Here is a 15,297-nt window from a genome sequence, read left to right on the forward strand (position 1 = left end):
AGGGATGGGCGATATAGACTTAAAATTATATCTCAATATTTCATGGTATTTTGGGCGATAACATCACATCAGCTTACAGTCTTGAGAGCAGTGTAAATACTTGATCCTGACCATCATCAGCAATGAACTCTTTTACCATGACTAGTTTGAACTCTGCATCCATTCAGCGATGCTTGTTGTACATGTGAGCTGACCACCATGCATTTACAGGTACACCTGATATGTAATTGATAAGCTATGGTTCATAAAGTAGGAATCTCTGTTTTTATCTCTGTGTTTTCAACTCGGGGTGAGGGTGCTGCCAACTTCACATTACACACTAACATGAAGTGCTACACACTTACATGATTTTGCCATGTTGTTCTTTTTCTATGCTGTACTCAGCTTCACTATACTGGAACAGATTGTTTAATTCTAACCCTATAACCACGTCACCTGTCCTTACCTGTTTCTCCATTTTCCCTGCAGAGACTGACAGTGTCATGGCCTTTGTGGTCATCAACCAGACAGAACGAACAAACACAACTTTGGTCCGTACGACAAAATATTTCCAGAGGCTTCTCATGTTGGGTGCAGATCCTCTCCTGTAGCTGGCCTGTGGCATCAACTATCTTGTGTTTTCGTACAGGATTTAGTTCATTGTGAGCTTTATAGTGAGTTTCACAGTAAGACACCAGACACTCCAGACAGGACTTCACAGCTTTGAGTTTTCTCCCAGTGCAGACGTCACAATCCACATCTCCAGCTGTATAACATTCAACAGGAGCAGGAGCAAGAGGTTGAATTCTGGTCTTCCTTACCTGCTCCAAGCTCAGCAAAAACATTATTTTTGTTTAAAACGGGTCTTGGAGTGAACGTGTGTCTGCATTGGGGGCAGCTGTAGACTCCCTTCTGATCTTCCTGATCCCAGCAGCCCTTAATGCAGCCCATGCAGTAAGTAATTGTGTCCACAGTGAAGAGTCACTGGTTCTCTGAGAATGTCCAAGGGAAAAGGTCCTGGTTGCTTGTCAAGATCTCTGTCATTCCCTCTACGCTGCTGAAAGACAATTCACAGAACTCTGGACTTCACAAAGCACTTGTTCAGTTGCACCGTTTCTGTTTCATTTCTCCTCAATTATGTACTAGGAATTATGTGCACAACTTCCTCATTGTGTACGAGTGCCCCCCAAGGACTGCAGGGGGCGTCTGAAGTTCGCCTACAAAAAAGAACCAAAACGGCCATCTTTGCCCATGTAAGGAGATCCGATTGTTAATTGAAGCTAACTACCATTGCAAGTTAGCTCTGGGGTAGCAAACATCTAAGTGTGCCGCCTTCACGTAACAAGATCGCAGTATCCACTCGAAGGCTGAGGACAAAAGTGTGTTCAGGAAAACTGCATTTCAGACTTTTTCATCCCCGCGAAAGTTTAACATGCGATAATTCAAAATCCCCATGTTATTTTCCCATAGGAAAAATCGAGAATAACGGAACTGAAAAATCGCCAGATACCGGATGTCAAAGATGGCTGCTTTTTTGTAGGCGAACTTCAGAGGTCTATGACTGAAGTGTTCTTTTTTATTTAGTCTATCGCAAAGCTTTCCTAATAGGCAGGAATCACAAAATAAACACTGTCTACAGCCTACTAAATTCAAATCTGAATATTTATAAATGTGCAAGCACTAGTTAATTATGCAGTAGGCATTTAAAAAGAGAAATGTGCAACAGTGCAATATTGTTTAAAATACACTGGCTGGCAATGACACTGGTGGTGAAACAGCAGTTGGGTTATATGTCATTAAGCATTGTATGGTAGGACTACTGACTGATTCGACGCAGAAGAATAAATCAGCATTTAGTAGCCTAGGCATTGCGAATGTGATCACTGCCATTGCAAAGACTGTTCTTATGATCTTATGATCTTTATTGACGAACTTGACACTCTGCTATCTTCCATCCCTGAGCATGACTGTCCGCTTCTTGTTCTCGGTGATATGAACATCCACTTAGATGCCCCAGGCTCAGCGGACTTTTTGGCCCTGGTCCACTCCTTTGACCTCGAACTGGTTCAAAGCCCACCGACTCACAAAGCTGGCAAAGAGCTTGACTTGATCTTCACTCGCTTCACATGCTTTCTACCATGACAAAATCAACAGCGCTACAGACACTCGAAAACTTTTCTCAACCTTCAAATCGCTACTCAACCCTCAGCTGCCTCCTCCTCCATCCAGCCTTACTGCAGATACCCTCGCCTCATTTTTTACAAACAAAGTGGCGGCAGTCAGCAGTCAATTCTCTACATGCCCACTCAACGCATCTGACTCAGATACCGCACTCCTACAACCTCTAGGGACTGCTGGAACATCTTTTTCAGCATTCACGCCTCTCTCCGAGAGTGAAGTGTCCAGACTCCTGACATGCAGCCGTCCTACCACATAATCGCTGGACCCTATACCTACGAGCCTACTTCAGTCCATCAGCCCGACCATCGCTCCAGCTATCACACATGTGATCAATGCCTCGCTAACCTCCGGCACATTTCCAACAGCGTTCAAAATGGCCCGGGTAACACCGTTACTTAAGAAAGCTTCTCTCAACCCTGCTCAAGTCGAGAACTACCGCCCTGTCTCACTACTGCCTTTCCTATCCAAAGGCATTGAACGAGCAGTCTCCAAACAGGTCTCTGACTTCCTTTCACAGAACAACCTTCTGGATCCAAATCAGTCTGGGTTCAAAAGCGGCCACTCTACCGAAACGGCTCTGCTGTCTGTAACAGAAGCCTTAAAAGAAGCCAGGGCGACCGCTCGGTCATCAGTACTCATTCTGCTTGACTTATCGGCTGCCTTTGACACGGTTAATCACCGTATCCTTCTCTCTATACTCGCTGACATGGGAATCTCCGGTTCTGCTCTCTCCTGGTTTGAATCCTACCTCACAGGACGCTCGTTTAACGTATCATGGCTTGGTCAGCTATCCGCACCTCACCATCTCACCACAGGGGTCCCCCAGGGCTCAGTGCTGGGCCCCCTCCTCTTTGCTATCTACACCACCTCCTTGGGACAGATTATCTGTTCGCACGGCTTCTCATACCACTGCTATGCAGACGACACACAGCTCTATCTGTCCTTTCCACCTGACGACCCCCTGGTTTCAGCACGGATCTCGGATTGCCTTTCAGACATAGCTACATGGATGAAGGCACACCACCTCCAGCTGAACCTCTCAAAGACTGAACTGCTGGTCATCCCAGCTAAACCTACCATACACCACAACATCAACATCAAATTTGACTCCCTGTCTGTTTCACCGACCAGGACTGCAAGAAATCTAGGAGTTGTTCTTGACAACCAACTAAACTTCTCGGATCATGTTGTCTCAGTCGCCCGGTCATGCCGTTTTGCACTCTACAACATACGGAAAATCAGGACTTACTTGACTCAAGATGCTACCCAACTTCTGGTTCAGGCAATAGTCATCTCACGACTCGACTACTGCAATGCCCTCCTGACAGGTCTCCCAGCCTGCGCAGTGAAACCACTTCAGATGATCCAGAACGCGGCGGCGCGCCTGGTCTACAACCAACCCAAAAGGGCACATGTTACCCCGCTGCTCATCCAGCTACACTGGCTACCTATGGCGGCCCGCATCAAATTCAAGTCTCTAACGCTTGCCTACAAAGTAGTCTCCGGTTCTGCTCCCACCTACTTGAATGCCCTCATACAGACTTACACTACCTCCAGACCGCTGCGCTCCTCTGACGAACGACGTCTAGCTCTACCACCGGTACGCTCAAGCCAATCCAAACTTTTCTCATCTGTTGTTCCTCGTTGGAGGAACACACTGCCAGTTCCTACAAGGGCAGGGACATCCTTTTCCACTTTCAAAAAACTCCTGAAGACCCAGCTCTTTAGAGAACATCTACTCTCATAGCAACACTTACAACAAGTCTTACTGATCCTAGCACTCACCAGCCGTTTTAAACTGACAAGTAACTGTTAAAAACAGCACTCACCGACGCACTTATTCTTACTGTACTCTAATGTTTTTTTTAAACTGTCCTAAAATTGTGAGAATTGTTCTAAAACTTACTGTTTACCATGTTGTTAGTCGCTTTGGTTAAAAAGCGTCAGCCAAATGTAATGTAATGTAATGATAATATGATAATGAAATAATGATGTTATAGCTATTTGGCACATATGTACGGAAGCGTATTGCTGCCACACTAAAATAAATAAAAAGGCTCAGTATTATGTAATGATGTGAAAAGTTTCTTGTTATAACAATATCTTTTTCATGTTTTATTTTTATTTTTTTATTTTTTTATTTGCAAACATCATTGACATTACAGAAAATGCAACACTACGACATGCACAAGAATACTACATACGACAAACAGATGTACATTACATAAACACATACTGTAACTTAACAAGACATCACATTGACTTGGCTTCCACAAACATAACACAACATAACATTAATAACAGAAAGGCTAAGGATGATTTGCGTCCAGGATGATTACAGATGTGATTATCAGGGATGAAATTGATGACCGGAATGAAAAGAAGGGAGGAATGAGGTGGTGTTGGGATGGGGGTGGGGATGGGGGTTGAGGGGTAGTGAGTATGTGAGGATGTATGTGTGTGTGTGTGTGTGTGCATATGTATAAGGCTGGCTTGCTGTTGGGCCAGGAGGAGAGAAGCTGGAACATAGAGAGGGAGGGTTTCAGAGGAGAGGAGTTGTAATTATTATATTAAAGATAAGTATAATAATAGGAATAACTGATTGCCTGGTTGATTGCCTGACTGATTGCCAACCTGGGCACCCATTAATGGCCACAGTTCCACCCAGCCCCCGCAGTTATACTGCGACGAGCTGACAGAGGGGAGGACCTGCGTGCCACCCATCCCCCCAGGCCCCCAGCATATGCACACATCCCCCACTACCACGACCAACCACACCTCGCCCCAGACCTTCACCCAACACGCCACTCTTGACCTAAATATGTACAGTATGTGAATGGCTAGGTTGAGGGATCTATCTAGAGTGTAGCATTAAAAGAAGTGGGCATGCATGGTGAATATCTGTCAGGATTTCCCCATGCACACCACACTTACCCTGTGTAAGATGTATGCCTCCTCAATGTGTGCATTAAAATAAGTGAGGCATGCAGATAGACTCCTGATGAGGCATCTACCTGCACTCCACTCTTACCCTAGCCTGTTTTGTAGTTTTTGTTTATGTTTGATGTATGTCACCTAACATGTAGTGCAATTAAAAGAGAGTAAAGCGTGCTGTGTGCTTCCAGGACAAGGCGTGTGCATGAGCGTATGAGGAGGGTGCACACCGGGGGCCCAGGGCCAATAGATAACCCACAGGACCCAACCAATGCCAAAACCACACAGCGACCCGCCAGGACCGAGTCTCCCAAGCCATCTTTTTCATGTTTTAACAAGATATGTATCACGTTACATGAAATTATCACGTTATTTCATGATACTGATATTTTCACGTTATAACGTGGAAATATTATGTTATTTCAATATATTATATTTTTAAGTTTTTACAAGATATATATCACGTTATTACATGAAATTATCACGTTATTCAAGATAATGAAACTAAACGAAACGAGAGGCAAGAATAGGATACTACGGAAGCGTATTGATGCCACACTAAGCTTCTTGTTATAACAATATCTTTTTCATGTTTTAACAAGATATGTATCACGTTATTACATGAAATTATCACGTTATTTCATGATAAGCTACTGATATTTTCACGTTATTGTGAAAATATCATGTTATTTCATGATATTTTTAAAGGAGAATTCCGGTGTGATATTGACCTAAGGTATATTGAAACATGATACCGAGTGTGAACGTATGTATTTATTTGCATGGCTAGCCCGATGCCGAAGCACCACTATTGAAAAAGCTGTTGGTAGCATCGGCTAACTAGCGCCAGATTTTGGAGTGCAGGGGACAAGCCGAGATGGGCTATGAGACATACGTTCACACTCGGTATCATGTTTCAATACACTTTAGGTCAATATCACACCGGAATTCTCCTTTAAGTTTTTACAAGATATATAGCCTATCACGTTATTAGGCTACATGAAATTATCATGTTATTCAAGATAATGAAACTAAACGAAACGAGAGGCAAGAATAGTATATGCTCGTTTACATGACTCAATCAAATTCTATTTTAAGCTCGGTTTAAGACATTTTCGTTATTGAACACGGTGGATGATATTGTTATAGGCCTATGCGAACACCCAATGTCCAGAATATTCTGCACCTGTGTGCAGTAGGCTAGCCTAGCGGAGTGGCAATCGGGAGAGTCGGGAGGATTCCCGGTGGGGCCAGCCTGATTAAGTGTGATCTCAAAAAGCGCATGCTATTGCTGTTAGAATATTTTATTTGCTGTGCTCTCCAGCAGCCTGCACTGACTGCAGCGCTTCACTTCTCACTCCCCATGTCCCTTCCCCACAGCCTTAGAAATGACAGCGCTGACTTGACATGCAGACTACCGAGCCAGAGCGCTCTGTACATTCACCCACATTGCGTGAAGATTCACATATTTATCAAAGCCCTTTCTCCCTCTTGCGCCAAGTTAGCGAAAGTTTTATTTATTGTGTTGATAAGAAGATAAAGCAGAACTATCAGGCTGTGTGAGCAGGCTATTGTCGTGGAAAAACCATTCACTTTCCCGAACCTCCAATCCAACTAGCACTTTGATGTCAAAGACCCGAAGGAGAACACCAAGACGAGAGATGCTGAAGACTGTTGATCCTTTATTCACCGTATTGCAGTGAAAATACAATCCAAACAGCGTCAGGACTGGACCGTCAGGCAATAGAGTGATGAGTGGCAGCTGCTACCCCGATGAGATCTGAATGTGCCTGAGCTCTTTCTTTTATGCTCTCAGGGGCCCGAGGGGCGTTCATATCACCAGGAACGTCACCGGGCCCCTTATAGCCAATCAGAACGTTTTGGGACTTGAGATATTGGTGGAAAACCCTTCCCATTTAAACATTAAAAAATGTGTGTTGCTAGGCAGAATACATGTGACCAGGTCCGATGTGTAATTCGTTGCCAGGCAGAGTATGCGTTTGTTTTGGTTCCATGTGTACTTTCACTTTTGGTTCTGCCTCCTTTTCTTGTAAACCCCTCCACTTCTCCTAAGCCCTGTTTGGTTTTACTTTCACTGCCATTCCTCCTCAGTTTCACTCTCAGTCTCTGACAGCTCAGTCTCATGACTTCCAGTAAATGTTGCATAACAGTTGCACAAACAATATCCTTATATAAGATGGAATGTTTCTAATAAACCAGCATGCACACACACACACAAGTTATTATGTGTAGATAAAATCATCACACTATCCTGCACAGAACCGTGGCCTTGTTTAGTTTAGTTTCATTATTTTGAAATAACGTGATAATTTCATGTAAAAACGTGATAAATATCTTGTAAAAATGTGATAAATATCTTGTAAAAACGTGAAAAAATCATATCTTGAAATAACATGATATTTTCACGATATAACGTGAACGTGCCTCACATTGAACGTTATAACGTGAAAATATCATTATCATGAAATAACGTGATAATTTCATGTAATAACGTGATACATGTCTTGTTAAAACGTGAAAAAGATATTGTTATTGTTGTTAATGTTATAAAAGAAACTTTTCACGTAATTACATAATACTGAGCCTTTTTATTTATTTTAGTGTGGCAGCAATAGCCTACGCTTCCGTACATATGCAAAGACTTGAATGGATTGTTTTAAAACGTTGTACATCAGTAAAAAAAAACATTTTGTAAATAACGGAAACTATTTTGCAAATGTAAGTTTTACGTAGTAGGGACATTTTATTTAGTAACATTATTGTTTGGCTCTAGAGAAACAAAACAGGAGACATGCAGGACACACACAGCATCTCTGAAAGTCTGTGTGTGTGTGTTTGTGTATGTGTCCACCCAGTGGCGCCGGCAGGCTAATCCTGTACGCACTGTGCGTACAATTTTTTCACATTCAATATTAGCCTACAACAATAAAAAAAAAAACTACTAGCCTATATTTATTGACTCATGTGCAATCTGAATATTGGCATTATTCCGAATAAAACCGGAATATGGTGTGCATGGAAACCATAGACTATATTATATATGAAAACGTAGCATTGTCATGACACAATTGACCTGTGGCGGTTTTCGGGCGTGGCTTTGGATAGGTCAATTCTGGCGCTTAAAAACACAACGTTCCATTCATTCATTGGATAATAGCCTAATCATTCATTCATGAAAAGAAAACAACAGCAGCAGCTTAATATTTTTCAGGCGTTTAACCGTAACGTTAAAAGATGTAGGCGTAGCTACTGTTCTTAGCAGTGATGCTGACACTGACAGCAGTGAGAGATTGTCCTCTACGGTCACGGTCTACACATGTTTAAAATGTTGAATTGTTTGCTTACCTCTGTAGGCTTATTTTAAAAAAATAAAACACTGGTTGGAACAGGGATTCAGTTAATGCGTAGAGCAGAGGTTCTCAGCCTTTTTGGGGCTAAGGCACGTCATGACGTGTCGGGTTGGTGCGGGTGTTAAAATTCCTTGACTGTGCGTAGGCCTATGCCTATCATCTAAAAGTTTGGGACAACCAAAACAGCAGTGCAATGTATTTAGAGTGTTGTGAGCAAATCATTATTGTTAGTAAGTTACCATAACTGTGTTTTTCTCTCGCAAATCGCGACATAAACTCATTGGTTTATTTTTTCTTTTCTTTCCCTTTTTCGCGGGTTGGGCAGTGAAGTTATAATGCGCATACGGTACGTTCCCCTAATTTGAGTCAAATTGCTTGCTTTGTAAAGGCATTCTGTCCTTTCCAAACTGCATTAAAATAGTGTGTTTAGCAACCAGAATTTTATAAAAATCCCGGGAGAGAAATCTCACTCATTCCAGAACTTTTAAAAAGCGTGAAACACCCCTATAAGCCCACGTAACCTACAGCTAGTGTTGTAAAAAATAGACGCTTAATGCAGTAGGCTATTTGATAAGGGATGATGGGTAGGTTGACGTGATTAAGAGGGGCTTTCTGTTCCAGTTTATGTAAAGGTTTTTCTTAGGCTCAATAAGGAGAGGCTATAGCCTACATTTACCAAAAGCGCAAATTTTGTAAATAAGGGTACCTTTTTGGGGGGGCACATATGGTGCGTACTATGGAATACAACCCTAGCGGCGCCCCTGTGTCCACCTCTCTGTGTTTGTCCACTTATGCGTGTATGGCTGTGTGTTTACATCTGGTCAGTATCATAGCTTTTTACAGTGATAACACCAAGTGATAAGAGTTGGATTCCAGGTTACATGAAATGTACAGTTACTGATTACAACCATTTTGTCAAATTCAGCAGAATTCTGTTCAGGGTTGATTGCCCCTTGCCCAACTATACTTGTGCACAGCACATGCATGTGTCTATGTGTGTGTGTATGTGCGTTCATGCATATGTGTGTGTGTATATCTATATTGAGAGTGTTTTACAGTGCTAGCACTAAGTGAATGTAAGAGTAAATTTCTGGGTTATATTAACAAATTTCCCCCTAGAGGGACAATAAAGTTTATTTTATCTTAACTTATTATATTTACTGCTAAACATCTTTAATGTTGTATTAGTCTGAGCTGTGGTTCAGAGGAGTTTGACTGATGTCTGACCATGCTGAAAATTAAACCCAAGCCAAAACCTAGGGTACAGTGTGTGTGAATGTGGTCGATTTTCAATCGTCAATTGTGCATGAAAAATACCGTACCGACTCAGTGTGCTAAGGCCCACGGTGCTCAAAGGCCTTAAAGTAACACAATGTATGAATTCCTCTTTTCGTCAATTGTCAGTGAACTGGGTATCCGTTTAGCGCTACCCGCAACAACAGTGTTGAAAAGTGCAACGTGAAGAGTATTTCACAAAACCTAGATTAAGCAATTTTTCAAAGGTGTTTTCAATAAATTCAGTTGTAGTCAATATAAAGTCATTATATGTGTTTTTTTTACACATATCAAAAGCGGTTGTTCACTTTGTGCAAATGACACCATTTTCTGCGTCTTTTTTATTCCAGGGAAAATCGAGAATGTGCACACATCCTGAATTACTTACACCTGGCTTGACCTAGTCACTCCTACTCATTGTGGATTGGCGTTAATGAAACGTGTTGAGCTAGGATGACAAGACAATGCTAGGTTAAGCTTGCTTTATCTCTGATCTTGGATGTCTTAATTCTGCTTTTGTGAAATACCCCTCAGGTGTTCCGGGTGCCCATCGCCAATGTCAGAGATGGCAAAATGATTTTGAAGTCATGATTTTAAGGAACAAGAACTACATGATGTTGCTTTAACTCATGCTGATATTTATTGGCCACCACTAACCTCACACTATGGTTACACCAGAACCATTCTGACAGGATAATATACAAAAGTAACTTAACATTTGCAAAGTCTCATCCTTGTCAACCCAGTTGCACCAAAAATATCGCAAACGTACCACATACCCACAATAAGTTCTGAGGATAGGTTTAACATCTTGCTTCAATAATCCCCCCCCCCCCCACACATCTCATTCTAGTGATGGTTAAACGTGATTGATGGGTGAAATGCATGTGTTTACAGCATCTATATTTTCAAGTTACAACAGCTTCACTGATGATTTAGTGCCAGCCATAAACCCAGGGTAGAGTGTGTGAGTGAATGTGGTCTGGACTCTGTGCAGTAAGGTCATTGAGTCGGAGATGCTGTAGAAGGCCAGAGTTCCTGCCCTGTGATCCACATACACTCCTATTCTGGAGCTGGCCACCAGAGGGAGTTTAGTCTCATTATTACTGTGCCAGAATGAGGAGTCAGAGCTGGTGAGTCTCAGCCTCCAGGACTGATCATTACAACCGAACTTACATTCATTACCCCTTCCTTTCCTGCTGATGCTTTTATACGAGACTGCTATATAAACCATCCCACTCCACTCAACCTCCCAGTAGCAGCGTCCAGACACACCCTCACTACACAGCACTTGCCACCACACAGGGAATCTCTGTGGATGATCAGGATATGACTGGAGCTCGTCTCTCCCCTCCATTCTCATGTTATCATCAGACAGATGGAGGTTTCTGTTTGCTGTGTTTGGATCCAGAGAGAAGTGACAGGAGTCTGATGGAATAGAGGACAACACAAAAGTTTTAACATATTGCTGAGTGACAGAATAAATCAATGGTAAATTGAGATTGTGTGTGTCTGATTTTGTATATGGGCAGTTCCAGCGTTATGGATGTGACAGATGGAATCATATTGGCAAACAAAATACCTTAGAGCATAGATTAGCAAGATTCGTATCAGTGAATTAATTTGCATAACTTTTAAATGTAACCTCTGTCCTCTGAATACTGACAAATCCTCAAATTTCATATAATCGTTTACACGTCATTTTTGCAATGCATTATAAAATTGTGCGGAGACATGCATTGCATTACATGCATTTTGTAGGGAACACTGGCATTATGAATGTGACGTTTTGGCATTATGGATGTGACTATATATATTTTTACTAGAATGAATGCATGTTGGAAGTCCTTTACGTGTGTGTGTTCCGGAGTAAAAACAACCTAGGGTCTATTTCCAGAAGCTAACAGGTTCAAACAGTTGTTTGAGAGCATAACTACGTTAATTGGTGCAGTTTTTTTAGCAAGACAGTCGTTTGCATTAACACCAAATTGTCTTACAATGCAAGTGCAAAGGACAAAGACACAAGTCAAAACTGAACTCTATTTTTCACCACTGACCAATGTTTAAAATAGAATGACAATTCTGTGGTATTGTGATGAGGTTGTCTGATGAATCGAAATATTTTATGAAGGGTGTGTTTTTTAGGCTACCTTAGCTGTCTTCCTGTCGCGGCCACTTTGAAGGAAAGGCTTTACAAGTCGATTAACAAATGCAGCGCAAATCACAGTCAATGAATGCAAAAGAAGAGTAGCAACTCTACTTTGCACAGATGGGCTAAACAAAACAAAGGCCCAACACCTGTTACTGCTCTGCAAGCATAACTGTCTAGAAAAGATATTGCTTCTATATCAATATCTATAAAGATATTGATTCTATCCAGAGAGGGTGGAAACCTCATAATAAAAAGTTGAACTGTTTAGATTACATTACATTACATTTAGCAGACACTTCTTGACCAAAGTGACTTACATATGTCATCTATATTACAAGGGATCACATTGTCCCCGGAGCAACTTGGGGTTAAGTGCCTTGCTCAAGGGCACAACGGTGGAAGCTGGGAATTGAACCGACAACTTTTAGGCTACTGCACGCTAGCCCAGCTCCTTAACCACTACACTACCACTGCCCATGTTTAAACATGTTTAACTAAACATGTTTAAATTTTAATGAAACTTGACTTGTAAATTGGAATAATGTGCTGCATGAAATGTGTGTGTGTGTTTGTGTGTGTGTGTGTGTGTGTGTGTGTGTGTGTGTGTGTGTGTGTGTGTGTGTGTGTGTGTGTGTGTGTGACAAAACTCACAATGTAAGAATTCCTCTCTGGTTGTAGGTTCCAAAAGCAAAATAGCCTGGACATTAGTCACTATAGTGATAGAAAGAATCATATTATAAACACTGACTTATTTACAAATGTCGACATTGTATGAACTTAACTTTTGGTTTTAATATCAGTAAAATTATAATGTGTCAGAAATGGTAGGAATATGGGTTACACTTTACTTTACAGTATCGACATAAGAGTGACATGACACTGTCATGAACGTGTCATAAACAAGTCATAAATGTTTATGACATACCGCTTCTGTTATGAAGTGACATTCGGTTTTTGTCATAACAAGTTAGGGTTAGGATTAGGGTTAGGGTTAGAGGTTAGGGTTAGGGTTCATGTGTTCATGACAGTGTCATGTCACTCTTATGTCGATACTGTCAAGTAAAGTGTTACCGGAATATGTCCAACCTGCTGCAGAAATCTTCATGACTTCCTCTTTGCAGAAATCCTCCAGCTGCCCCTTTAGCGAGGAGACAGATTTCTTCACAGCCTCAAAAGAGAGGCCTTGGTTAACACAGATGCTGGATACGTCTGTAGTCTCAGGTGTGTTGCTCACTGACTGGAAAGTCTAAATACAGAAATGCATAACAGAGAGAGGGAGGCAAGATAGAGAGAGCAGTTAAAACTGTTGAAATGTAAGGTAAATTACATCTTGTGCCCTCATGACCTGTCAACAGTTACCTTGAGAAAATGGATGTGATCCTCTGTGTGTGAAAGCTGGTCCAGCTCAGCATCTCTCCTCTTCAGCTCAGCAATCTCCTGCTCCAGTTGCTTCAGGAGTCCTTCAGCCTGACTCACCTCAGCCTTCTCCTGAGCTCTGATCAGCTCTGTCACCTCAGAGCGCCTTCTCTCAATGGTGCGGATTATCTCAGTAAAGATTTTCTCACTGTCCTCCACTGCTGTCTGTGCAGAACACTACCAGGCCAAACGGATATTTTTTAACTTGATACACATATTTTAACTTGATACAAATATGTGACACATATTTGATGTTGTCCAAACAGTGTGAACAGCGCAAATCACATGAAATCTGACTTTCTCAAAACTGATTTTGGCCACTTTCACATGTGGTCTAAATCCGATACAGGTCTGATGTTTTGCAGTGCGATATGTCTGAACAGTTATTGGAATTTATGCGACTTTATACGTTTATACGTTTTTGATCAACATTCAGAATTTTGCGCTACGGAGTTCCAAATATTGCAAAGCACTCTGAGCACCAGAGAAGTTGGGATATGTGTTATTGGATCCGAAGATGAAAGAGGACTACGAAGGCAGTCAGTCAGTTGGTTTAGCTGTGTACTGTTTTGAGACAGAATTGAGCAGTACGACTTGCAGTGTGAACCTAGCCAAATATATGGGTTCCATCTAAAACAGCCCACTCACTCACCCAGCTCTTCCACAAAGCCTGTTAATAGTGGGGTTTAGAGGAACTGGAAAGTTTTCCTCTCTGGCTAACCAGAGGAGAGCCCTAGTCCCTAACTAAGACCTAAAATGGCTCCTCCAGCAGCCAGCTGTCTATTCCTCAGGTCAGACTCACCTTGAGAGTCTCCACAGCCTTCCTCAGCTCCTGCAGCTTCTTCTCTCTCTCCAGGAGTCTCTGCTGAAATGACCTCTGGGTCTCTCTCAGGTATGTCTGTGTTGAACAAATGCATGACATCAATACAGTTAGCATAGAATTACTAGGCACCGGCACGCTAGAGGATGAGTCTATAGCCTGTTTCAATCCATTTGTCACAACTCTTGTCCTTACCTGTTTCTCCTTTCTCCCTGCAGATGCTGACACAGTGTCATGACCTTTGTGTTCATCCACCATGCAGAGAAAACAAACACAAGTTTGTTCTGTACGACAGAATATCTCCAGAGGCTTCTCATGTTGGGCGCAGATCCTCTCCTGTAGCTGACCTGTGGCATCAATCATCTTGTGTTTTCGTCCAGGATTGACATCGTTGTGAACTTTATAGTGAGTTTCACAATAAGACAACAGACAGTCCAGACACGACTTCACAGCTTTTAGTTTTCTTCCAGTACAGAGATCACATTCCACCTCCCCCGGACCAGCATATTCAACAGGAGGAGCAACAGCTTGGATTCTGGTCTTCCTGAATTGTTCCACAAGCTCAGCAAAAACATTATTTTTGTTTAAAACAGGTCTTAGAGTGAACATTTGTCTGCACTGGGGGCAGCTGTAGACTCCCTTCTGATCTTCCTGATCCCAGCAGCCCTTAATGCAGCCCATGCAGTAATTGTGTCCACAGGGAATAGTCACTGGATCTTTCAGCAGATCCAAACAAATAGGACATGTAAAAAGTTCTTGATTACATGATATCGCCTCTGCCATTCTTCTTGAGTAGGTTACAAACGCTTTACGAAGCTAGAAGACAACATCTGCCCTGCCCTACACACACTAGTTTCGTTTCTAAATAATCTAGGCGTGCATTAGCCTACCTTGAAAAACACTTCCTTGTTGTGAGAGAGGTCAACGTCCAATCCACTACTATCACAAAGGCTACCACCAAGACAAATAACGCAAATAGTCAGTTGTTGTTTCACTATAGACTAGGCTACGTATATGTTTGGTCTAAATGTAAAATGATGTTCGTTTTTTATTACGGAATAGGCCTATCATACTGATTTCAGTATACATTATTTATACAGTATTCATGGACAACCATGAATAATCTTTGAACAAAATAGTGTAATCTAACTTAATTACTGATGCCAATT

At 41.9% G+C, this 15,297-nt stretch overlaps 2 protein-coding genes across 3 annotated transcripts in view; both read right to left on the reverse strand.

The window, feature by feature from the left end:
- Positions 1–15,090, reverse strand: part of LOC121714788 (tripartite motif-containing protein 16-like) — an 18,653-nt gene extending 3,563 nt beyond the window's left edge. The window contains exons 1-6 of one of the 2 annotated variants that reach the window (XM_042099853.1): positions 14,324–15,090; positions 14,111–14,206; positions 13,252–13,485; positions 12,979–13,138; positions 12,544–12,603; positions 10,358–11,168 (exon numbers count right to left, since the gene is read on the reverse strand). In XM_042099853.1, coding sequence (XP_041955787.1) covers positions 10,654–11,168; positions 12,544–12,603; positions 12,979–13,138; positions 13,252–13,485; positions 14,111–14,206; positions 14,324–14,911 — 1,653 coding nt within the window. In that variant the 5' untranslated portion in view covers positions 14,912–15,090 and the 3' untranslated portion in view covers positions 10,358–10,653. Of the gene's footprint in view, positions 1–10,357; positions 11,169–12,543; positions 12,604–12,978; positions 13,139–13,251; positions 13,486–14,110; positions 14,207–14,323 lie in introns of those variants that run through there. The other variant, XM_042099854.1, reaches the window with a different exon arrangement.
- LOC121715626 (E3 ubiquitin-protein ligase TRIM47-like) lies at positions 361–1,042 on the reverse strand (the record flags this gene model as incomplete). Its single annotated transcript, XM_042101496.1, is given in 3 exon segments — positions 361–807; positions 809–939; positions 941–1,042. Coding segments are annotated over 3 exon segments (609 nt in total), but the record flags the coding sequence as incomplete, so codon positions are not given.
- Positions 15,091–15,297: the final 207 nt, after the last annotated feature.

Source organism: Alosa sapidissima, chromosome 8, assembly GCF_018492685.1.
Source record: "Alosa sapidissima isolate fAloSap1 chromosome 8, fAloSap1.pri, whole genome shotgun sequence".
NCBI lineage: Eukaryota > Metazoa > Chordata > Actinopteri > Clupeiformes > Clupeidae > Alosa > Alosa sapidissima.